Source organism: Equus asinus, chromosome 29 (assembly GCF_041296235.1).
Source record: "Equus asinus isolate D_3611 breed Donkey chromosome 29, EquAss-T2T_v2, whole genome shotgun sequence".
In the NCBI taxonomy this organism is placed as follows: Eukaryota; Metazoa; Chordata; class Mammalia; order Perissodactyla; family Equidae; genus Equus; species Equus asinus.
In genome coordinates this window covers 34,690,887-34,717,032 of record NC_091818.1, presented here as the reverse complement: position 1 = coordinate 34,717,032, position 26,146 = coordinate 34,690,887, and the positions used below count along the sequence as shown (strand labels likewise).

Here is a 26,146-nt window from a genome sequence, read left to right as displayed (position 1 = left end):
ATCTGTTTCTGTTCAAAACGATGGAAGAGAACACAGAGAATTCCCTACGACACGTTTGATTAGCTTGAGGATATTCATCAGCTCTGTTTACCTCCCTCATTTGTTCAAAACCCCAGGCCTTGTTGCTGCCTGCCACACTAAGTGATGCTCTTCCATCTGATATTTACAACATCTGCGGTGTGACCTCAATCTGTCTTCCCAGTGGCAGCCTTCCATCGACCCCTCACACCTGGGTTTGAATCCTGGCACCTCTAGCACTGGCTTTGAGATTTGGACAAGTTCTTGAACCTTGATAAGGTCAGTTTCCTCATCTGTAAAATAGGGATAAATACTAGTAACATAGATTTGTAGTTGTATTAGTTTTCTGTTGCTGCTGTAACAAATTACCATAAATTTGGTGGATTAAGACAGCACAAATTTATCTTACAGTTCTGGTCAGAAGTCCGGAAGTGGGTGTTACGGGGCTAAAATTAAGATGTTGGCAGGGCTGTGTTCCTTCTAGAGGGTCTTGGAGAACCCGTTCTTGGCCTTTCAAGCTTCTAGAGGCTGCCTGCATTCCTTAGCCCATGGCTTCCTTCCGCATCAAAATATCTCTGACTGCTCCTTCTGACGACCCGTCTCCTTCTCTGATTCTGACCCTCTAGCTTCCCTCTTCTCAGGACCCTTGTGATTACATTGGGCCACCCTGGATAATCCAGGATACTCTCCCCATTTTAATTTATTTATTTATTTATGTAATTAATGTGTTTTTTTAAGGAAGATTAGCCCTGAGCTAACATCTGTCACCAATCCTCCTCTTTTTTGCTGAGGAAGACAGGCCCTGAGCTAAAATCCATGCCCATCTTCCTCTACTTTATATGTGGGATGCCTGCCACAGGGTGGCTTGACAAGCTGTGTGTAGGTCTGCACCCGGGATCCAAACCAGTGAACCCTGGGCCCCTGAAGTGGAATGTGTGAACTTAACTGCTGCACCACCGGGCCAGCCCCTACTTTCCCCATTTTTAGACCCTTAACCTAATCACAGCTGCAAAATCCCCTTTGCCATGTAAACTAACGTTCACTGGTTCTGCAGATTAGGACACGGACATCTTTATAGGGCCATTGTGCATCCCCTACAAGATTCTACAATGTTATGAGTATAAATGATGCATTTTGTAGATTTATACACACACGCACACGCACACATGCAATATGTTCTCAGCACTGTGCTCTGCATGATAAACCATCACTCTCCTCCCCCACACCCATCACGTGTGTATCATCTGCCTTATTCACACAGCCCTGGATCTGCATCATGTTCTGCTTGTGTCGCCTTGCCTTTCTTGACTTCCCTCCATCTTCCCTGATGTTTTAGTCTGTTGAAACGTACTTATCTTTCCATTTCAAGTTCCCACTTCTCCGTGAATGAGTCCCCTAATGTAATTTATGAATGATCTCTATGGAAAAGTTTTTCTTCAAAACGCTATGAATGTCTTCATTGGTGAAGGTGTCCAGGCTAATTGTGAACGAAGTTGGGCTGAGTCAGCTATTCCTACCAATCCTGTTTAGACGGGTTATCCAGACAGCATACAGGTGAGCTGGCTGTGTAATGGGATTGTCAATGACATTTCATCAATAGGGTACAGCCAGTTGGTTAATCCAACTAGGACATCTAGAGAAAGGCTTTAATTAGCTGGATAGTCATTTTGTATAGATGTTTATTGATTATTTTCTCTTTTTCAAAAATTTTCTCTACCTCGTTAAATAACGTTCAATGGAAAAACAGTACATATTCACAGTAAAATGGGTAAAAAGTAAGTCTCCCAGCCAGCCTCATCCTCAGGCCCCTGCCTGGAGGCTGCAGTGTTACTTGCTTCTTGTCTGTCCTTCCAGGGATTGTATGTGTCTGTGTGCGTGTGTGTTTTATGCAGGTGGAAACACAATAGACATATTGCTCTCTACCTTAATTTTTTTCACTTAACAGTATGTCTTTGGGATGGTTCCATATTAGCACATATAAATCTACTTAGTTATTTTAAATGGCTGTATAGTACTCCATTTATTTTTAGATTGTAGCTTACTTAACCAGTCCTCTATGGAGGGATATTTAGGATATTTCCAATGTTTTGCTGTTTCAAACTTTCATTGATATTTTTTACCAGACTCTTGATAGGCCTCCTATTTTCTTTATGTAGATAAAGCCAAATGTCCCTTTAACGTAGTAATTATTATACCAATAAGGACTCTATTTTCTTTTTTATGAAGGAGCTTGAAAAACTAATTAAAAAGTACATTGAGGGGCCAGCCTGGTGGCACAGCGGTTAAGTTCACATGTTCCACTTCGGCGGCCTGGGGTTCGCAGATTCGGATCCTGGGCAGGGACCTACACACCGCCCATCAAACCATGCTGTGGCAGGCGTCCCACATATAAAGTAGAGGAAGATGGACCCGGATGTTAGCTCAGGGCCAGTCTTCCTCAGAAAAAAGGGGAAAATTGGCAACAGATGTTAGCTCAGGGCCAGTCTTCCTCACACACACACACACACACAAAGTACGTTGATGTGTGAGTTTGGTTGGCATGGAACTTAAAAAAAATATTCCTTTAAGTTACCTGTTGATACATCTGCCCTGAACAAGAATTAAAATAAGCTTGGAAGAGTGCTTACAATAAGAGCCCTGTGGAGGGTCCCTGGGAGTGGGAATGGCCATGTGAGGGAAGCTCAACTGGGATTAATCATAAGTATCCATCCCAGCTTGGGGGTTACAGTTTTGCCCACCACTTGATGACGATGTCCACCAGCCCCTACGCAGGCCATTTGGCATTAGAAGGACATTGGATCTTTGAAGCAGTCATGGGAGAAGGGGACTGGTTTCCCTGTCATAAGGGATGGGAGTGAGAAAGGGGAGGGTCCTTCTGAAGCTACCTGTGTAGGGAGAATCTTTAGCAAACAGGAGATCTGTGAAGACCACAATGAGAAGTACCACCTAGTGCACAGTTGGCGAAGAAAGCTGGAGAATGTCCCGGGAACTCCAGTTTCATCTCAGTCATTACCTCCATCCTCCAAGTCAAATGTACCCTTGCAACAAATGCATGTATGGCCCACACGGGCGCTTTATGTGCTCTTCAGTGTTACTAGCCTTTTAGCTGTGGCTGCAAGGAGACTTTGTAATCCCGGAAGAACTGAATCTTATATCCTGCTGCAACCTCCCAACACCAGGCTTCCATTAATGCTCCTTGTTGGCTGCTAAGAAAAAGATGAATGACTCACATGGGTTCCACATCCACCCTTCACAGGTGGCTGGAGAAGAGCAGAGAGAAAATATGGGACCCTGGCAGAGAAGGGAAGAGGAAAAAGTTGTGTTGTTAAGTGAAGCATGTTCTCTAAAGGATGGCAGCGTGCATTCATTTGGAATGTATTTGTCTTCTGCGTTTGGATCAGTGAAGCAATTAACAGTAAAGATTCAGCACCACAGAAAAATTTTAAGAAACCAAAGATGTCACACGCAATGACTGGGCTGGTGTTTTGATGCCTTCCCTTCTGATGAGCACGGTCATCACCCAAATCTGCTCCAGTGTCTTTAGACGCAGAACTGTACTCAGAATGAGAATTGATCTGGGCAAAAATCAGGCTAATCGTGTGAATATTTAAGAACATCTTGTCATGGTTCTTTTTTTTCGCCGAGGAAAATTCGCCCTGAGCTAACATCCATTGCCACTCCTTCTCTTTTTTTTTTTGCTTGAGGAAGACTAGCCCTGAGCTAACATCCATGCCAATCTTTCCCTACTTTGTACGTGGGATGCCTCCACAGTGTGGCTGATGAGTGGAGTGGGTCCACACCAAGGATCCAAACCCATAAACCTGGGCCACCAAAGAGGAACACGTGGAACTTTAACCACTCGGCTGTGGGGCTCGCCCCTCCCCATGGTTCTTGAAGCTCTTATGTCAGTATGCTAGTCATTGTGGAATTTATCAGTTGAAGAGGAAGATGAGATTTTTTGAGTGAGAAAGAATAGCTAATTTTCATGGGAGTCTCCCTATTTCTATTCATAACTTCTAAAGTTAAGGGTAGGCCTCTAATTTGAACTGGTTGGCGAGGCACGGGCCCAAATTAATAAAAGTCTGAGTTATAGATTATTTTTTAAGAAATGGAATTTTAATACTTTTAGCTCAAGCATTAACATAAACTAACATATGGCTTACTATGTGATTGCCAAGTAGGGGGAGGGTTTTAGAAGACACTCTTTGATGAAAGATGTTATATCCAAATGGGATACCAATTTTTATGCACACATATTTGTTCTTGCAGCCTGTGAAACCAAAACTTTTCACTTTGCTTTATTTTTCAAATTGGGCATGGCTTTCTTTGGGTAATGGACTGAATTAGCACTACAAAATGTTATCAGTGGTGTGTGAATTAGCGAAGATTTTAAACTGAAGATTCTACCAGAAAGAGTTACTGCCACTTCTAAAATCACCTAATTTTTGCCTGGAGAGTTGCTTAGACGTTGCGACTATGTGAATTCACTGCTGTTATCCATTTAGATTCTCTGGGGTCAGTAAGACTATTGCTAGGGTTAACAGCTAGGTTTTCCTATCGTAAGAATTGATTCTGCTCTAAAACAATAGGTCTAAAAGGCACCTGTCTATTTCTTTATTGCCTAGAGCCAAATATCACTAACTTCATTTTTTGCTGTTTAGGTTTTTTCCACTTTTTTTTTTCTTACCAGCCCTTAATATCGTCCTGGCCAGACACTGGGGAAAAGAGTGTGCTTAGTGGAAAAGAACATTTCAATTTATGTTCTGAGGCCCGGGGTTAACGTTTGTTGGCCCAATTGCACAGCACAGTCGTGGTAATGGGCTTGAGGTGATGCCGTTCATAAAGTTAATAACACAATCTATCTCATTTGTATGTAGAGTGACTGAAAAGCACAGAAAGGCAACGATCCAGTAACAGCTGACTCCCAGCTAATGGGCCAGATCATTTCAGCACCATCTGATTATTTCTTGGTCTGATTTGGGATGGATGTAATTTTACCAAGCGATTGCTTGAGTGTACTGTTGTTAATCAAAAAGATAGCTCTGGAATTCTTGTTGAAAATCGAAGGCGTCTTTTTAAGGTTTTGCCAGTTCAACTGCATGGACGTTCATGGAGCACCTGAAATGTGCAAGTCACAGTAGATTTTCAGAGGCTGAATGTTTGTCTGTTTTGTGATTAGATCGCTCTCGTATGAGGGGAGAATTTATTTTTAAATTATCTGCACTTAGACAGTCAGCACATGCACTGCTCATCTTGGATACTATCTGATATTGTTCTTAATAACTTCAGGTTAAAGGTCATTAGAAATCAGAAAGCAAAATCCATAGATTCTTGTTTTTGCTTTTTATGATAATAATTGATAGTGAGTAGGTGGGTTAGCCAGCATATCTCTGGGCGTGGCTTAGCTCTGAGTTCTGGTCTCAGTATATAGCAGCAGATCTGGAGGTCAGGTACTCTGAGTGGCTCTAGGAATTTTTAAAAAAAACTGTTGAGGTCATATTGGTTTATAACATCGTGTAATTTCAGGTGTACCTTATTATGTATCAGTTTCTGTATAGATTGCATTGTGCTCACCACCAATAGTCTAGTTTTTATCTGTTACCATATATATGTGCCCCTGTACCCTTTTCCCACCCCACCCCCACGCCCTACCCCTCTGGTAACCATTAATCTGTTCTTTTTATCCGTGTGTTTGTTCATCTTCCACATGTGGGGGCTGGTCTTGGCCTTGCCAAGATATGTCTCTTTGGCATGAGGATTATTGGGCTGATTGCTTTTGATAAACTGGGACAGGGAAGGAGGCTTTGAGGAGTGGAACTTGCTTGCCCTTTGTTAGGAGACATTTACATTTGTAAGGTAAATCTCTATCTGTAAAGGTGCCTCCCTCTCTGTACCAGGAAGAAGAAAGGGAATGACCTTCTCTCTAGAAACTCTTAATCAATACCAAAGGCAAGGACTTAAATCTGCATAATAATCTTATTCCTGTTTCTGGTAACCTCCTGTAACTGACTCCCCCCACCCCCAACATCCTCCTTTGTTGTTAGCTGAGATGATACTTAAGGTGACGGCTTCAGCCATTTTGGCGAGTTGCTCAGCTTGCCTGGGCCTCTCCCAGGTATACATGTTATACAGCTTTGTTTAATTTTCTCTTGCTATTCTGTCTCATGTGAATTTAATTCATTCTCTGGCCAGATGAACCCACTTTGGGTAGAGGAAATGTCTTCCTCCCCTACACACATATGAGTGAAATCTTATGGTGTTTGTCTTTCTTTGTCTGGCTTATTTCACTTAACATCGTACCCTCCAGGTCCATCCATGTTGTTGTGAATGGGACGATTTTTGTCTTTTTTTGTGGCTGAGTAGTATTCCATTGTATATATAGACCACATCTTCTTTATCCATTCATCAGTTTTGGGTACTTGGGTTGTTTCCACCTCTTGGCTATTGTGAATAATGCCACAATGAACATAGGGATGCACAAATCCCTTTGGATTGTTGATTTTGTGTTCTTGGGATAAATACTCAGTAGTGGATAGCTGGGTCATATGGTAGTTCTATTTTTAATTTTTTGAGAAATCTCCATGCTGTTTTCCATAGTGGCTGCACTGGTCTGCATTCCCACCAGCAGTGTCTGAGGATTCCCTTTGCTCCACATCCTCTCCAACACTTGTTATTTTTTGTCTTGTTAATTATAGCCTGAATGGCTCTAGAAATTTTTTAACAACTGGAAGGTAAATGTCTATCCGTAGTTCAGAAAACTCTTAAATGTCTGTTTTTAGCCAAGACGTCCCCAGGGCACATCGATATTGTGCTGCTTTCTCAGAGAATTTGGGAATATAAGGAATTCCTGCTTCTTGTCTTTGTCCTGCCATTGGTCAGTGGGAGCTGGGACCACTCCATTCATTGAGGACCAGCCACAAATCCTCAGGGTGTGCTTTATAGCATGGATAGTCTGTGCATGGATAGTCAACCATTACAACACCAGGATTCCATTCTTAAAACTGACCAGGTAAAGAAAAATGAAACAGCCCTTTTCAGAGCCGTCATTTATAAAGTTAAAAGCAAAAGGAGTTGTTTAGAATTCTTTAGTCAATATAGAAAATGTGACATTTCCTTCGAGTCTTGGAAATTCGGCTCTCAAAAGATTATTTCCTCTTGGGAGCCTGGCTTATAATCAGAGTAAGCTGCCTCCAGGTGATGATTTGATTTTCTTTGAAATGTGAAAGAAAAAGAGGAAGGATTCAGCTTTTGTAATTTGTAGTGCTTATCTTCAGGAGCTGAAAATATTTAGCATTTCAAGAATAACTTCTTGTCTGACCTTTTCAGTAATTTGTCATAGAGATGTAATTTACATGGAAACTTGGTGTGTATTTTTTTAAATAGAATAATAGTTTTCTTTAAAAATCAAATAAATAGCTTGTCATAACTTAAAAAAATACAGTTTTCAAAACACTGGGATTTTTATTTCTCCCACTATTATGTATTTTCTAAAGCCCTTTCATCTGTCTAAAAATCTGCCCTCTTCTATTTCCTACCAAATTTTATTTATTTAACCAGCATGAAGGTTTATGGGGAGAAATGTATCATAAATTCACAAATTTTATATTTTTACCAGTCAGGAAGGTAGTGATATCAGGATTAATCAACTGTAGACTGTCACTTAAGCATTCACGCACGTAAGCGCATGGTTTAAAATATATCAGGAAAGACTCAAAGAATTTTAATGCTTCAAGAGAAACCTTTGAGGTTCTTTCTGCATATGCTTGCATTGAAATTTAGAGAAATGCATTATAAAGGAAGAAAGGGACAGTGTTATTTTCCTATACACTGAGTGGAAGGTCATAAGCGTCTGTCATTTATTTTGCATATCTACAGTACCAGGGAAATTTGCAAAGCTAGATGGAAAATCAGAGGAGAGACCCAAATAATGGTGATTATCAAAATTGTCTTGGGCACCAGTTGGTCCAACTATTGCTAGGTATGAAGACACAGAAAAGAATGTAAACTTAGACCCCTGCTGTCATACAGACAAGCACAGAAAGGACCACAATGGAATGTGTAAGTGGGGTGAAAGGGGTAGGCCAACTGTGCAGGTCTCAGAATGAAGGCCTCATTCTGTCTGGATGGGAAGCAGTTGAGAAAGCCTTCAAAGAGAAGGAAATATACCAGCTGGGCCCTTTCAAATATAAATGGAATGTTGCCAAACAGAATGATGTTCAAGGAAGGGGGGAGGTGGGCAGGACTGGAACCAAGACCATTGGTGTGAAAGGGCATGGGCGTGTTTGGGGAACTTCTGGTTAACTGATGTGGTTGGTGGAGGGGTGATGGGTGTATAGTGGGACTTGTTTGTGTTGGGGAGGATGGCTCTAGTGGTAGATGAGCCCGCACAGTTGGGGTCAGGTTGGGAAGAACTTTGAATGCCATGGATAACTTGCAAAGGAGTTTCAACTTTATCCTGTGTGGATGTGAAACCTTGAAGTTTTAAGTAGGGTGGAACGTAATCGGATCTTTAGTTTAGAAAAGAAATTCCAGGAGCAGATGGGAGATAGCAGGTGGGAGTAGGGTTGCTGGGGGCGGGGGGGGGGGCCAGGAAAGAGTCCTGGAAGTAGACCAGGGTGAACTAACTGGAACTTGAACCAGACCAGTGGTGTAGGGTTGGAAGAACCGATGGGCATCTGAGAATCTTTTTAGCAGGAGACCTGAATATACTTGGTGAAGGGAATGAGAGAGAGAGGAGTGAAATAGACAGGGTTCTAGGCTGGGTTACTGGGTCGGTAGAAATGAGAGAGAATAGAGGAGAGAGAAGTTTTGGGATGAAGATACTGTTTTTCACTTTGGTTCTGGTGCTCTTGAGAAGCTGGTCAGGAGATTTAGCTAGAGAGCCCTAGTAGGCAGCTAGAAAGATGAGATTTGCAGATGAGAGAGGCTAAAATTTAGTTAATGGCTAGGGAGCCATGAGGAGATGGGTGGTGGTGGAAACTGGAAACCACAGATTTTCCACGGGGAGGGCATAGATTAGGATGAAGGGAGGGCTGAGGATGCACCCTTGGGATCACTGATGTTTCATGGGAAGGAGAGGAGCAGGCAGAGATGGAGAGAAAATGGACGTAAAGGTAAGGAGAGGACTACATTATAGAACTCAGAAGGGTGTTTCAGGAAGGAGGCCAGGACCATCAAAGGTCGCACAAAAGACCAGTAGGATGAAGAGCAAGAAGAAGCCATTGAATCGAGCAATTGGGAGACCCCATGGTTCCAGTCAAGGGAAGAAGTCAGACTGCGGATTGCAGTGGGGCGTGGCACCAGGCAGGAGCAGGCCACGCGCAGACTGCCATTTCAAGATGCAAGTGCCATCCAGTCCGGCTGGAAGCTTCCTCTATTCAGTTTTAAGCGCACAGTGCTTGTATTTTACAGTCCGTGGTCAACTTGCTTTGACCTCTTTGTATTTTTAAAACGTTGTGACTCTCTCTTCCTGCTTGTGTTCCTAGGAATTTATTTCCTTGAGTTGTCTAAAGGCTTTCAGGGCTCTCAGATCATTTTTCTTGCTGTCTTCCTTTCTGCCGCCAGACTCCTCCCAGCCTCCTTCCCTCCCTCCCTCTCTCTCTCTCTCAGACAGACACACACACACAGGCACACACATCACTTTGTTGTGTAATTACATTGAAAGAGCCCAAACTCTTCATTCATGACTTTCTGCTTCTCATGGTTTTAATTAGCTTTCCTGGAACAGGGGAAGTGTCTTCAAGTGATTTCTATTTATTGCAGGAACAATAACAATTTATGCTAATCTTCTATCCCTTAGGAGGACCTGAGAGTTCTGTCTTTGGAAAGCTTAGAGAAGGTAAATGCACACGCTTTTGAGGCTAAATGTGGAAGCGAGGTGGATTTGCACCGTTGGGGAGAATGACAGCTTACCCAAAGGCAGGGTCTGACCCTCCATTTCTGTCACCTTCCATATTTGTGAGGCAAGCTCCCTGCTAATTGCATGCATCAGAGTATATTGAAAAGGACCTGGGAGGGGTTAGGAAACCTAAGTTTGCTTTCCTGAACCTTATCACTTGCATCAATATCTTCATTTGTCAAATGGAGCTGATGGTAACTTCCTGTAGACTTCTTGTGGTTGCTGTAAGAATTGGATTAGTTGATATATGCCAAAGCTCTTTGTAAATGTCAAGTGGTTCACAACATCTGGTTCCCTACAATTATTCAGATGACTTATTTCTCCTTTACGGAGGTAATGGGTGAAAAAGTTTATCAAATTTTTCCAACATGTCCATCCCCAGGTAATGGCATTGAGTAGAAGGAGGCAGACTTTTTATTTTTTATTCTGGTAATATATACATAACATAAAATTTCCCATTTTGACCATTTTGAAGCGTACAATTTGGTAGCATTAAGTACGTTCGCACTATTGGGTAACTATCATCATTATTCATCTCCAGAACTTTGTCATTTTCCCAAATGGAAACTCTGTCCCCATAACTCCCCATTCCTTCCTCTCCCAGCCCTTGGTAACCACCATTCTACTTTCTGTCTCAATGGGTTTGACTACTCTAGGTACTTCATGTAAGTGGAATCATACAGTATTTGTCCTTTTGATTCTGGCCCGTTTCACTTAGCGTAATTTCTTCAGGGTTCACCCATGTTGTAGCCTGTGTCAGAACTCCATTCCTTTTTATGGCTGAATAATATTCCATTGTATGTCTATACTGTATCTTATTTACCCATTCATCCATTGATAGATATTTGGATTGTTTCCTCCTTTTGGCTTTTGAGAATAATGCTCCTATGAATGTGGGTGTACAAATAGCTGTTTGAGACTCTGTTTTTGATTCTTTTGGCTGTATCCTCAGAAGTGAAATTGCAGGCTAACTTTCAGTCTGAGATGATGAGACTATGAACTTGGGCTTTGGCACTCTACTCAGCAGCTGTTGATAGAAACCCTTGGAGTCATGGAAGGGGGCGCCCTTGGCCATCTGGAGCCACCCTGTCCCCTTTCACAGGTGCCTCATTGTTAAGCCCCTAGCTGCTTAGCTCATGAAGCCTTTTATGTATCTGTGCCCATGGTCCTACCTACACCACGGGGTCCCAGATGGTCCATCCCTCCTGAAGTCAAGGACAAGGGCAGAGATGCCCTTGATCCAGGAGCTGCACTGTCTCACCTTGGCCTCAGCTTCCTGCAGCAGCTCACCAGCACTGGCTCTGCTGGAGACCCCTGGTGTCCTCCTCATTCCCTCATGGGTCAAGGGGTTGGTTCATGCATAAACCACACTTCTCACTCTGTTTCCAGGGAGAGAATGATCCACAGAACGAGGAAGCATTTTTCCCCTATGGCCTCCTAACAGCTACAGCTAAGCAGAGTACCTCCTCTGCGTTGGCCGTAGTCTGTTACTATTCATACAGATGGCAGCTTGGTTGCTGATGCTAAAGGGCTTCTTTACCTTCTGGGAAATGGGCGTGGTTAATCTGACAGACTCAGGAGAGAAACCACTGTGATGTTGTCAGCATCAGCGACCCAAGTGGCAGATAGGGAAACTGAAAATGAATGAATGGAGTACCTGGCGTAAAATCACCCATGGCGCTAGAATCCTGGTCTTTCCTCGCTGATTTTTCTTTACCTAACATAGTTCTTGTTCTGCCTCCCGGAGGATGCAAAAGGGAGCATATACACAATGGTCCAGGATCTTCTTCCGTGTCAGAACCCTCACTGTGAGGTCAATCCACCTCAGTTTATCCCCGAGACAGAGGAGAGGGGACAAGACAGCTCCTGGGTTGGAGGATTCCCTGAAGTTGTTATGAATTGGTTTTCTTGAGCGACAGCCATTGACAGTGATCAAGTGTCCCAGGGAATGTCTGATTCCATATATCACGCTGTGATAAATCTGTTGTGCGTTTTTATGTATTTATATTTCATAATTGCTGTTCTGGCTGGTTCCAGAAGGTTTCTGTCTATGCAGGGCATGTGGTACAGTGAGGGGGAAAATCCTGCGTGGCCAGTAATTTGTGGATTTGGGCAGAAGATCCTTGTTCTGACATTTTCCATTTGGTTCTTTTGTGGAATGCCTATCTTCTGCCCCTCAGGTTATAATTAGATACAGACCTTGGAGACAGACGGACTTCTCTCACGAGAGTTCACGTTCCAGTAGGAAGTCAGTCCCGAAGACTCACAGTTAATTGCACTAAGAAGAGTGAATTCCTCTCGCTGGAAAGGATTTTAAAATATATGTTTGTCTTCCTTTGGTCCATGACAGTTGCACATCTGTGTCAGACGGGTAAGGAGAGGGAGAGAAAAGTATGTATTCCTTGCTCAGGCGGCTGTTTGATGTTGACTGAAGAACAAAGGCCCCGAGGCACCGGTATTGGGATGACATTGGTCCTTCTAGGGGTTTCTTTTGATGCAGTAGAGTTTGTCTCTCATTATAACTGTGAAGAAGCCATGTTTAGTGTCTCTCTGAGGACATAAGCGTGGCTTCTGAAAGTCTAGGGACGGAGGAGGACTCAGTGGGTCGTGGTTTTCCTTGGGTCACATGCACAGAGCCCAAGTTACTGAGGTCTGAAGTGGACAGTGGAGGAGCCTGTTTCTGTTGCAGAGTCTTTCCGGAAGGTCTGCCCGCAGGCACTGCCTGCTGGCAAATAGGGAGGTGGTAGGGTGGGGGACAAGGTGGCGCTGAGGTGCTGGCTGCAGCCCTCACTGACCACGGGGGACCTCTCTGGAGAAATGGACTCTCTGGCCCGGACTGTCCTGGTTATATTTTCAGTTTGTTGCTCTGCCCCTGCAGAGTTAAATTTATATTTTCAGATAGGAAGGGCTCCCCTACTCAGGGCATCATGTGTGTTTCTGTTTGTTTGGTTTAGGGAAGAAGACTTGCATGTCCCCGCCAATAATTAACCCGTGTCAATACCGTGTGTTGCCCCAACTCACGCTTTAATTATATCCTTACCTATCTGTGAGAATTAATCCAATGTTTGCCTAGTGCTCTGAAATTTTCTTGGGATGAAAAGGCCCCCCCGTGAGGAATGTAGAAATTTTAGTATTACTTTCTTGCTTTCCTGGGGTGTGGGTGCTGACATGCTCCTTCTCTGCAGGAACCTTCCAGGGAGCATCCATATTTGCTCCGAAGTGCCTATCGCAACGTTGCTCTGCGGGGTGGCAGGTGGCACTGGGAGGCAGCCAAACCCACGTGGACATCCACGTGTCCCTTTGCACGAGGGCACATTTGCGTGTGTGTACTTCTTTGCATAAAGAAGTTTGGTGGGAAGGGATGCTGGATAAAAAGTAACAGTCATGCTGGCGGTCGTTCTCATTGTTATTATTGCTCAAACTTGGGTAGCGGGATTGGAGGAGCCATTGTGGAGCCCGAAACTCCTGACTCTAAGCTGCTGCTTTTTCTCCCCCTTTGTTCACAGCGGGGCGTTTTCTGAAGTGGTCTTGGCCGAAGAGAAGGCAACTGGAAAACTCTTTGCGGTGAAGTGCATCCCCAAGAAGGCGCTGAAGGGCAAGGAAAGCAGCCTGGAGAACGAGATAGCAGTCTTGAGAAAGTAAGTGCCCGGAGGGCCCGACCCTCTTCCTGGACTAGCTTTGAATGGATGAGTCCCTAATCCAAGGGAAGGAGCAGGCTGCCTGGAGCTGACCTCTCAGAGGTCAAAGAGCAATCAGAAGCAGCCCACAGTAAGGAGTTGGGCTCTGTTAACCAAGATTGACGTCCTGCAGTGCGTTCGGAGCACTTTTCCTCTCTATATATTTTCTCAGAGCATTCAGAGTAGTCATTTGAGCTAGTTATTATTTCCAAGGGACACAGCCGTCGAGTAGACTTGGTTGTGAACTGAGACCCTGACACTCACTCTAGCTGGGTGACCTCTGGCCACTTACTACACTCTGTGCCTCCTCCATAAACTGGAGTTAATATATCTCCCCCACAGGGTGTTCTCAGGAGCTGTGAGATGGTGCTTAACGAGTGTTTGTAAAGCTCTTTCAACAGCACCTGATACCTTAATAAGTGCCCAATAAAGGGTAGCTGCTGCTGCCACTGCTGTGAGTACTGTTATTGTTTTGTTGTTGTTGTTGCTTTATTTTCTAAGAAGGACGTGAAGCTTAGAGACTGAGTCATTTGTCCAACGCCTTGTAGCTCATATGTGGCAGAGCCTGGAATACTAACTCCACCAGTGTTATTTCTACCCTCTTTGATGGGTCTCCCATTCTGCCACACACATGGCATCCACAGCCACACGTTCCATCCAGTTCACTATTTAAGTGCTTCACCTCTTCCTTGAGTTTTATTTTTGCTCCCCATGTGTAGTAGAACCAAATAAAAAAATTTCACCTCCAGCATTACAGTATGCACAGAACCCTTCTGATGTGGCTGGATCCACCCAAAATATGATTTTTCATTAGCATGGTGTCCAGCGTGCTCCCTGTATCATCATGATCAAGCCCTTCCCCCGTGTCTCACAAGGTTTTGGGGGAACAAACCCTTATATGGTACCTGCTTTTGCATGTTTGGAGTGTATCTGAGTGTTGTGCTCTGAAATTCTTAAGACCTTCTATTAATAAAAGACGTTAGAAATATCCTTGAAATTTTTGGGGTTTGGAATCAGCACATAGCAAGGATTGCTGTACAGATAAGCAGAGCAGAACGGGAACAAGCCTTGTAGGGCTCAGAACAAAGTGTTACACTCCCCACATTCTTCCTGAATAAGCCACCTTCCCACTTCTGTCTCTCGGGGACCAACAGTGCCCGCTGAACGATGCTTTGCTGCATCAGGACAAACCCAGCACCCCAGGTGATGGGGACAGCTCGTCCTGTCTGCAACATATGTAGTGTGTGTTCCAGAACCAGCGGGTCTTGATAGCTCGTTAGTGTAAGGGATTTTGCTTACTGTTTGCTTGGTTTCTAGGGTCCCTGGATTGTCTGTTAGGGACCCAAAGAGTTTCAGATTGCCCTATGGAGGATTGCATGAAATGATTCTGTGGAAGAGAATTTGGGAAAACAAATTACTCTAAGTGCATTAGCATCAAGCAGGAAAATACGATGTTAATGAAACATTTATTTAAATTGCTCATTTTCCAATATGAAATCAGCTCTTGGAGAAGAGGGTATTGGCTGGGTATTAAGTTGCAGCCGCGTTGCAGACATTTGACATTTTTGGTGGAATTCTGGGTGGGCCCAGAGCCTTCCAGAGCTTCTGCCTTGGGCGCAGGGGCTGCCCGTTGCTGAATCAAAGATGGTGCCTTTATCTTTATGTGACTCCCTCCTTTGAAGCCACAAAGCCAGGAAAGTCAGTTTTCATTCTCCGTGTTATTTTCTGTCTATACGGGCAGGGGTGTGGATGTGGGCTTTATAAGCCAGTCTTGGTTTATGCCACGGTCATTCTGCTGTAATTAGTGTCTCCACTGTGTGCCTCACAGTAACCACTCCCAGGGAGGGGGCGATTAAAAGCAGGGAGGGCCAGGAATTTGGAATAACTCATTGTAGCAGTTTCTCCGTGTCAGCTCTTGGAGCGCCTTGACGGGTGACCCTTCTTTCGGGAATAAAGAACAAAGAAATGATTTCTCAGGGGTTACGAAGGTGATCTGTCTCCTCTACCGATTTTTTATTTGGTCCTCTGCCAATGATTTACAAGTGGAATAGGAGGCAATTGCACATCATAAGCAGCCGAAAGCACAGCTTATGAGTTGTAAAGAAAATAGTTTTGGAACCACTGATACAATGCCGTCCTTGGAACATTCATTCATTTAACCATTATTTGTTAAATTCCTATGTGTCTGGCGGCACTGCTAGGCACTGAGCTGGAAAAGATAAGATGCAGTTCTTGCCCTCCCGAAGCTCCCAGTTTGTTGCTAAACAAGTGCAATGATGTAGACGCTGGGAGAGAAGTCTGACCAGGGGCTCGAAGGTGGGGCTGCCCAGTTCCTCCTTTAGGGTCGGGTGTGAGGAAAGGTTTCACGGAGGAGGGGGTGGGTCCAGACAATGAGCGTATTTTGCTGGGGGCAGAAAGGCAGAGGGATGTTCCAACCAGGAGGAGCAGCCCAAAGAGACGTAAGGAGATGGGCGGCAGGCTGGTGCCCTGGGAACTCCACGTAGCTCATCTGCCCGGGCAGAGGGTTCCAGGGGAGGCACGGGAGACCAGAGGCTGGAGAGGTCAGATTGTGGAGGCCTTGTATATCCCACTTTAGCCTTTGAACTGTGTCCTGTAGACAGTAATGAGTCATTGGAAGGTTTTAATGAAAGGAGCAATGTGATCAGGAGTATTTCATAAATATTATTGTGGCAGGACTTAGAAAGATAGATTGGAGGGGGAAAGACTCCATACAGGGAGAGCCGTTAGCAGGCCATTGGAGGAGTCTGGGAAGCAATGAGTTAAAACAGGAGCTATGGGTTGGGATGGAAGAGACATATAGGAAGGTGAGCACAAAATGGAATCTTCAGGACTTAGGAATTTGGAAGGGGCGGGGAGAGGGTTGAGGGGAGATAGATTTAGGATAACGACCAGGCTTCCGATGGAATAACTGGGTGGATAATGACCTTGTTAACTGAGACGAGAAATACAGGAGCAGGAGGGCAGGCGGTGAGTTCTGATTTGCACGTGCAGAGTTTGAGGTTCTTGGGAATGGCCGAGTGGAGGCGACCAGTTGACTACGGAGGTCTGAAACTCAGCTGTGATTTGGGCTTGCTGGATGTTAAAGTTTTCCAAAAGAACATATAAAAAAAACCTTTTGGTATTTTTCATAAGTAAATCATTGTAGACGATTACCAAAGGCACCTGCTTTATTCTGAATTCTGCCACGTAGGCTGGGCATTTGTATATTTCTGCACTATTTTTCATCCACGTTGGCCCCTCTGGGAGACTGCTCACCCTCCTAGTGCTGACTTTATTGCAGGGTGAGAGATTTATGTATTTCATTGGATTAGAGTAATGTAGCTAATATATCCTTAAGGATGGCTTTATACTTGCTCTGAAAATAGTTCCACAATGAATTTTCTACTTGATAAATAGATATTAAGGCAAGCTCAGAGGGAATCAGAAGTGGCAAGCATCCTAGTGGGTGGTGGCTGTGCAGCAGAGAGAGCTGCTGGTCTGACTTGGGCGTTCAGAGAGCAGAATATGGATGGTTCAGCATGAGCTTTCGCCGGAGGCTTGGTTAGCTCCAGCCCCACGATTGGAGTATTTTATGCATTGTGAAATATCACATCATCAGGGTTACATACCCTGGGTTGGATTATAGAGCTTATGGTTTCTGTGGTGTTATTTACTTAGAGGGCCGGCACTGCCCAGATCTAATTTCAAGGCAACACATAAAGCATTTTTGCAGAAGTAGAAAGGCAGATCTGTAAACAGCCTGCATTTAAATGAGAGATGAAGAGAGAAGGAGATGCAGAAGGCAGGAGAATGGGAAATGGGAGAAGTGAACCAGAGGTACAGAGAGTAGCCTTTTTACCAATAGTTGGGGAAACCAAGGCTGAGACTGTTAAAGAAGCACCATCTGAATGAAACGTGGCACCGGAATTCAACCTGCTCCTTTAACGGTTGCTTGGTCGGCTGCAAAGATAGATGATCTTGCCCGGAGAAGGGGCTTGGGCAGGAATTGCTTTTAAATTGCCTGTTCTCCTCCATCTGGGTACGCTGGGGAGTCTCAGCTGATGGTCTCTGCCTTTTTCTAAGTCAGTGGTTCTCAACCCCGGTTGCACAGTAAAATCAGCTGAGAAGCATTTCAGATCATCCTGAAGCCGGGGCCCCATTCTAGACCAACTGAGTTAGAATTGGAGGTGACGATGGGCACTGGAAATTTTAAAAGGCACCCTCATCCACCCACTGATTCTAACACACAGCCAACTCTGTGCTGAGACAGCTGTCCTGGGGTCCTCGCCTCCTGGTCTCACCTCCCAGGGGATGTTGATGCTCTGCATGTGTCCAGGAGTATGGAGAGAGGTGTGCACACGCATATGCACAGACACACCAACACACCAGATGGTGTTTCCTTTAGGAGAGAGGTTTCATTTAAAGCAGCAAACTCAAATGTGGTCCCTTTTGAAGAGCTGGATTTCATTATAAGAGAGGACAGTGGACTTGAGCCCATCATCTCATCAGTGGGGAGCAGGCACCAGCCACTGGCTAGGTTCCAGAGTGAGGACCTGGCTTTTTGAGGGTGGCAGAAGAAGCAGGGGCATCATGGCCATTCCCGGCCTGGAGAGGCCGGCATAGGGGTCAGTCAAGTCAGCACAGCTTGGCTCTGAGCACATTATCAGGGGTCAGGGCTGCTAGAGCCAGCCCCTGCCAAAGCCCAGGATTCTCTGTGGCCAAGGTCATGATGGACCGCAGGAAGAGTCCTGGGGCTGAACCTTCTGGAGGGAGAGGGGATGAGCCCCATAACCAGGCAGGGGCAGGACTCCAGAGGCCTGGGTGCTCTTGCAGTAGCTTGATTCTCTGGTTCTCTTGGACCAGACACGTTTCTCGCTGTGCAGCCTAACTCGAGGGAAGGCAGCTTGAGCTCCCAAAGGAGAAGACAGCTGGTTTTGTATTAAGTAATAACCTTCAGAGAAAGGCTTCTCTCTAGATTAACTCATTTGAATCTGGCTTGCTTCTGCTCTCACTTTGTTCTGATGGCAGGCTGGCCTCCTTCAGTTATTTAAATCACTGCCAAGCAGCAGTTTATTGTGTTTTAGAGAAACACACGCTTCAATAGAAATTCATCAATTCAGGGTGAACAAAACCACTTTTCCAATGACTGAAAATGGCCAAGCTGGTGAAGCTGATCCTTGAGTTTCTCAGGCACCGATGCAGCTTCTTAAGGATCTATCTGATCTGCCTAGAAGGTGATGTTCTCTGGAAAGGTAGACTTAGAATTAAGGACACAAGTGGGAAGTGTGAAAAGTGGTGACTAGAGGCCATGTGATAACAAATAGGAAGGCAGTGTATCTTTTATGATCCTAGAACCCTTGGCTACCCTGGAAAAACCTTACTGAAAGTTCCCTGAATTTCAAAAAAACACGCAATTCAAGTAAACCGGGGTTGAGGGATGTGGTAAGTTATTTCGTGGTGGTTATTGTTGTATCATGTGTGTGATTAAAATCACAGTCGTCCCAAGCGTGGAGCATGCACGTGTGGGCGTGCCTGCTGCATGACCCCAGGCCTGCTGGGGTTGACAGAACTCATGTTGACACAACTCATCCTGGACCTGTGCCCACCAGGCTCTGTGAAAGCATCGAATCACGAAGAAGAGCTGACACTCTTTCCTATAGCCCTCCCAGAGACCTGACCTCAGAATCTTGCCTGATGTGGGGTCCTTCCTTCTCTTTTGCTCTGGGAGCCCTGTGGACCTGACCCCTGACTGAGGAGTCTCTCCCTGCCAGGCAGACAGTATAAACTCAGCTTTGTTCAGACCACCATTGGCAGTCCGTTTATTTCACCTACCAATAGGCGTGTATATAAGATATAAAATTGGTCTGATGCCAGCGCATCTTTACAGCCACAGAGGACACATTTGGTGCTTCCGAGTGGCCTTCACATGGCTGTGTCCATAGTGGATAATCCAGGACATCTTCTGTTTGATTTGAGATCCCAAATCGATTATTAGTTCTATCAGCTTCTTGGGCATTGCTTACAGAACTCCAAGAATGGAAGGGAAATTGAATTGGTGGTGTCCCTTATGACAAAACAGAGATGTTCAAATTAGCCTGAGCAGGCGTGTTAGTTTATCTGTCCAGTGACCGTGAACTTCTGGGGCCCCTCCCTGCCTGTGGTTTCTGCTTCCCAAATATTGCATGAAGTGTGGCTCTTGTGGAACGGTTTGTCTCCCTTTCTTCAGTCCTTGCTCCCACAGCACTCTGTAAATGCATGTCTGTGTGGACCCTCCCCACTCTAATGCCACAATGTCCTCTGCTTGGTGGAATCCAGGCTCCTTTGTAAACAAGCCCCTGGCTTTGTGATCTTGCTCTGGTACCCCTCCCCACCCCCATGCCCCATGTTTCAGTTTAGTTCCCCCGAAAGGAACAGATCATTCAGGCCTCTGCGTCGCCCTCCCCGTCCTTCCTGCTTCAATGGGCTAAGCCTCAGTTTGAGATGCCCCCTCCTTCAGGATTCCCCCCATGATTGTCCTTGCCTAGGTGGGCTCTTCCCTCTGAGACCCCACGGCACCAAGGTTGACCTCTATCCCTCCTGATTCTGTGAAGACTCTGTGAAGTCTGCCTCTTGAGACTGAATTTCCTGAATCCAGGCCTGAATTATACAGGCATGATGGTGAGAATGGAGGCAAGGGGTGAGTTGGGGTGATTCACCGTGGAAACGCTGGACTTGGCTACTGACTTGGCGAAGTGGGATTAGGGTAAGAAAGAAATCTGTGCTGACTTCCAGTTCTCTCTGGCTTTGGTGACCCAGAGGATGGCAGGTCCATCCACAACATGGGGCATTCTAGAAGAGGAGGCAGATTTGAGAGGAAGATGATTCTCCTATGGCAACAGAGCAGATTGAACTCTAGTCTGGCTGTTCCTACCACCTTTTCTCCTATATATATTACTCTGTAGATATTTAGAGTCGTTGAAGAAACAATGTGTTTTATCACACTTTTAGAAACAGTGTCAATTATTTGCAAGCTTACTTCCTGGCGCCGTCTCCCTGCCATCTAATCTGGATATGTGCTTGGGGAGTTCAGGCTTTGTGTGAATTTGTTGGTGGTTTAAATTTCTCTAATAATAGATCTTGGCAAATGTTTTTCCCCTTCTTCTGTAAACTTACTTAGCTAATGATTTATACCAATTTCACTTCAGTGACTCCAACAGAAGTGTATATATATCATGTAGCCTAACATTCCTTAAAAATTCAGAATTGCTTACACTGAGGATGACACACACGAAAGATGAAGTGCAAGAAGTCTTGAGATAGACTAGGATGGCAAATATAGAAAAAGAAATAAATATACACCGAAGGTTTGCTGTTTCTTTTTGGTTAAACTTTAGGTTGTGTCAGTTCTGTTTTCTGTATGGTTTTGGCATTATTTATATGAGTAGATAAATGATTTTAGTGAAGTTTTGTTGATGACTCATTCATTATCTAGCTTAAATTATGTATAATTGGGTGAATAAATTTTATTTTACATATTTGTAGTCCACGGTTATCATTTGGGTGGTTGAAACAGTTACCATTTTAAAGCTGAATAACTGATTCTTTTTCTCAAAGTCAGTTCAAAATTGAGGCCAGAGTCTTAGGTAAGTGGGCTGAACTTTGTAGGAAATATGCAATTAAAGGAATCGTTTCTAAAGTGGTGGTGGCATGGAATTTGGTAAATGGGGTTTAATATCCATTTTGATAGCCATTTGCATTTTTCTTTTATAAGTATGTAAGAAATAGCGTTGACTATATGATTCAGATATGTGGTTAGGTATCACCGGGGCCCCAAAGACTTGCAAGGATATTTGTAAACAAATACAGCAGCATGAAGATGTGGTATTTTTGTTCTTGTTGGAGGCCACAGCACAGGTGTGCTAAATACACCCCCCGTACATATGTGTATACATGCATGTTTGTACACACATGGGTGCATGTATAGGCAATACATATATGCGCATATTCACATGTACACATATACACATTTTAAATACATTTTAGTTTTTTATATCTTTCCACTGAAGAGCAAAAAATTCTTTTTGCTTTATTTAGTAACTATACCCTCAAGGCTGTCAAAAACCTGCTGTCTGGGGAGCTACATAAGATAATAAGGCATCTGAAAAGCCTTTTCAAACTTGAAAATGTTCAAGTGTTAGGGATTATGCAAATGGTAGGTATTCCCACTCTCATTATACTATTGTAAGAACTCAGAACATCTCTGGGAGAGGTAAGAGCAGAAACTGTTGTATCCATTTTACGAAAGGAGAAACTGAGGTGCCGAGCGTGTAACTGGGGTGAGTGATGGAGCGAGGGAGACAGCAGAGGCTTGTGGAGCTGTTCTCCAGCTTTTAGGGTACCCAGCCTTCCCCTCTGGTAGGAAACAGCCTCTGGAACTTTGGATGCTCTGGGAACAACTCATAGGAATCCGAAACCTCATGACTCCCAACGAATAGTGAGAAATAGATGTCAGCAGATTTCGATGGATAATAGATGTCCATAGATGTTAACAGAGTCATTGAAATAATTGTCAATTAATTAAATTAATAGACTGATAACTCTAAAATCAGAGTTCAACCCTTTGTCCCAACCTAGTCAACTGAAATCTAGAGCAATTTATATCTATCCTTTGAGATTTTAAGTACAGATATTCTTACTTTGTCATAATTTGGAAACTAGCTGGGGCTTCTACAAGCCTTGTTTTATGTAACTTTTATAGTAAACCTATCAAGTGGATATTATTTTCCACGTTTTTTTCACGTTTTATCTTATCTACGTATCCAGATGAGGAACTGGGATTTATTTAAGAAATTTCCGGAGGCCATGTAAGTCCTGACAGGTCGAGCAGGAAGTCAGACCCAGGTCTGTCTGTCTTTCCTGTTATTGCGTTCACCTGGTTTCCCCATAGTCTCTCTTTAAGTCAGGGCTGCGTGTTCTTGATGTCGGCAACAGCCCGCCGCATGTCGGGGGTCCTCATTAACGGTGAAAGAATGCGTCTCTTGTCTATTTTATACTGCCATCCTAGAGGTAGTATCGAGTCTTGGTGGACACCTGAGAACCAGCGTTCAGTTTTCATCCGACTACGCCGGTCATTCAGAAGCTGTGTGACCTTGGGCAAATTATTTCAGCTCTGTGCCTCCATTGTCAGGAAAATGGGGATGTTAGTCTTTGCCTCGCATAATTGCTGTAGGGATTAAAGAATCAGTGCATGCGAGGCACTTAGAAGAGGCCTGGCACATCGCGTGGGCTCTCCAAACGTTTGCTGCTGGTGTTATTAAGTGTCTGGGGGGCATCTTGCTAGACTGTGGAATAAGGAAAGGTGCCTCCCAGAGGTCACCTCCCACAGAAGTAGGAAGTCTTGACTGCCTGTTCACGCCCTGTGGGAGCCCAGGGAAGCCCTGCTGGCAGAGGGCACAGTGCCCACAGGAGTGAGGTGCTGGCTCCCATCCAGCGGAGAGGGTACCACAGTGATAATACCCAGTGTCGCTGCAGAGTTCTCAAGAATATGTCAGCTTTACACTTTTTTTTGCCGAAAAAACCATGAAAATGGCTGCTCTCTTTGTCTCTCTTACTGTCTGCTTCCCCTAACATTACAGTCCCAGAGCATTACAACTGGAAAAGGAGCTTAGAGATCTCGGTCCAGCTCTCTTGACTTCCAGATGAAGAAACAGGTCCAGAGAGGTTAAGTGACTGGTCGAAGGTCACGCAGCTAATCCAAGCAGATGTGCGGCCAGAACGATGGTTTCTGGCCTCCTCATTCAGAACTCTTTCCACATAAGCACACTGGCTTTCTTGTAGAGCATCCCTCAGGAGAATGCAAGAAAATAACTCTTCCTTGTCTTTAAAAGCCCCGTGGTATGTTTGGCGGGGGCTAAAGACTCTGCCCTTGTAGCTTGGCCAGATTCCAGCCTGAGACACTGAATCTGGTTTCAGAAATTCCCCTGGTGATTTCAGTTAGACGCGCTGTTCTTTCTGCGTCCCCCTCCTTCTCGGTGATTCAGAGTTGCTGCGGGCTGCTGTGATTGCTCTCCTGTTCAGCCCCAAGCTGCCTCTGGTTCTCTGGAAAGGGGTTCCGAGGCCAGCCTCCCAGCCTATTAGAGAGGAAACATTGGGAATGCTTCCTTCCCATTTCAGGTGCGTTTGATGACGTTGGGCCTTTGTGCCAGTTTCTTGTCAATAGGATAAGATACCACTCCTCAGAAGTGCGGTAGGAAGAAGCCAGCTGCAGACTGTGGAAGCGTTTGGAAAGTATGGAAAGTGCCACTCTGTTGTGAGGTTATAATCCGGGAAAGCACTTCCACTCTCTCCATCCAGTGCAGGCCAGGGAGGCATGCTGAATACCCGAGTCCTGCTCCTGGTCCTTATTTGCCCTGCTTGACCCTTTGCTCTCTCTGTACCTTTCTGGAATGTTCTAGAAACAAAGGGAGGCTGCCTTGTCACATACTGTCAGGGACATCAGAGTGGGTTTAAGGGACATTGAGTCATCCTGAGGGTGGCCCACAGAAGGGGAAGCCACTGAGCCGAGCCTGAGTGAACCACTGCTGTTCTGTTCTGTACTGTTTTCAGGATAAGCCCACTTGTTCAAGGAGCCATGGAATTTTCCTCAATGGCGAACTGTTAATACATCAGTATGCAACTCTTTCTAGGTATAAAAGTAAACTTACAGAAAGAAGTTTTCACTCAAGCATTACATCTTCCTAGGGAGTCTCCTTTGCTGCAGAGCAAAGGATAATGTGGTGATTTCTTTAAGATGAATGCTCCCTTGGGCTTAGTTAAGTTGGTTTGTTTGAATTGTGTTTCCATAAATCCAAACCCGATTGCCTAGCTGTAAATATCTGGTGTGTTGTTGTGTGTGTTTGTTTAATCCTAGTAGGGCCCAGGACAAAGCCACTTGATACAGCCACTGGGAGAGTGGCCCTAAAGGATAGCAGAGTACAAATTGCGTGCGGTGCCTCAGGTCTTGGGTGGAATGTTGGCGATATCTTGTATAACATTAAAACGTGGGAGGCAAATTAGTTTTTGAGAGCATTTTCCTGTTTAACTTTGTAAAGGTCCCATTTTTCTGTTGGATTCAGAACACACAACATTGTAGGGCCCTGGAAGCTCCCACACCGCTGTCACTCAGGTTTTCTTTAAAGATGTCAATAGAGTGGTCGGAACTTTGATTGACTTATTCTCGGGCCCAGAATTAGTTCCTCCCCCCCTCCCTCCCTCGTCTCTCCCTGTCTCTCTCTCTCTGTTTTGTCTTTTTTTTTTTTGGAGTGCTTCATTTCTTGAAAGCTTGGAGAAGATAGTCGGATAGGTCAGTAAGCTAAATCTGACCCACCAACAGTATCCGTGAATAAGTTGCTTAGTGTCACTCATACCTCAATAAAACTGAAAAAAAAAAAAAACCCCAGTTGCTTATTGACATAATTTCCTGGAGGAATATGGCGAGTAGTTTTTACTTTCCAAAATGTAGTCATTTAATTAAGCGATGCAGATTTCATTGTGCAGGCTGGCATGCTTTAGCTGACAGTTTGGGGACAATCATTATTAAGTTGTTATGAAGTCTGTTACTATTATTCTTCAGTCAGTATAACTTTTCCAGAAAGACAATATTCCTCTTTAAAAAATGATTTAGAACGAGTGGTTTTTTTTTTTTCCTTTATAAAGACCATAATGTCAAGCAGTATAGTACAAACTTCTGAATGGAAACTTTGTTCTGAAGAAACTACTTGCACAAGAAATATGCTGGAATATTTTCACAATATTGTTGCCGAGTCGGCTGAGCAGATGGCAATGAGACTGCGTATGTATCTCAGACGCTTGTATTCTCTGTACTTAAGAATTCAGTTAGTGCGTACACTTAATCTCCTTTTGCGGTAATGAGCTGCATTCATACTTGCATAAACCATAATTTTTTGAATGAAATAACCCGTAGTATCAATGCATCATTTAGAATTTTTTCATGGTATCTTTTTTTTGAATGGTATCCACTATGACATTTATTATATTAAAATCTTGTTATTTTGAACTTGGTTTACTCAGGATAGATCTTTACAGAAATTTATCTTTTCTACTGCTCTTAAAAATTGTGTGGTGAGCCTATGATAAATAAAAAACACTTATGAAGGTCTTATAAAACCTACCTAGGGGGCCGGCCCAGTGGCGTAGTGGTTAAGTTCACGCACTCCGCTTTGGGGCCTGGGTTCGGAGGTTTGGGTCCCAGGTGTGGACCTACGCCACTCATCAAGCCATGCTGTGGTGGTACCCCACATACGAAATAGAGGAAGAGGCGCACAGGTGATAGCTCAGGAACAATCTTCCTCAAGCAAAAAGGAGAAGATTGGCAGCAGGTATTAGCTCAGGGCCAATCTTCCTCACTAAAAAAAACACACAACTCCCCCCCACCTCCTCCCCACCACCTAGGAAAGTGAATATTTCTTGAAACCAGTATGCTAAATGTTGGTAATTACCATTTGACTTAAGTATATGTGGCTGTGACCCTGGGTAGCTATAGGTTCAACAATCTGCAAGTATTGAAATAGTTCAA

General features: G+C 44.4%; 1 protein-coding gene across 7 annotated transcripts in view; it reads left to right on the top strand.

Moving 5' to 3' along the window:
- CAMK1D (calcium/calmodulin dependent protein kinase ID) overlaps positions 1-26,146 on the top strand; it is a 387,635-nt gene that overhangs the window by 134,603 nt on the left and 226,886 nt on the right. For all 7 annotated transcript variants that reach the window (XM_014850187.3, XM_070500828.1, XM_044762535.2 and 4 more), the window contains one exon: positions 13,423-13,554. In XM_014850187.3, the coding sequence (XP_014705673.1) occupies positions 13,423-13,554 (132 nt within the window). The remainder of the gene's footprint in view (positions 1-13,422; positions 13,555-26,146) is intronic.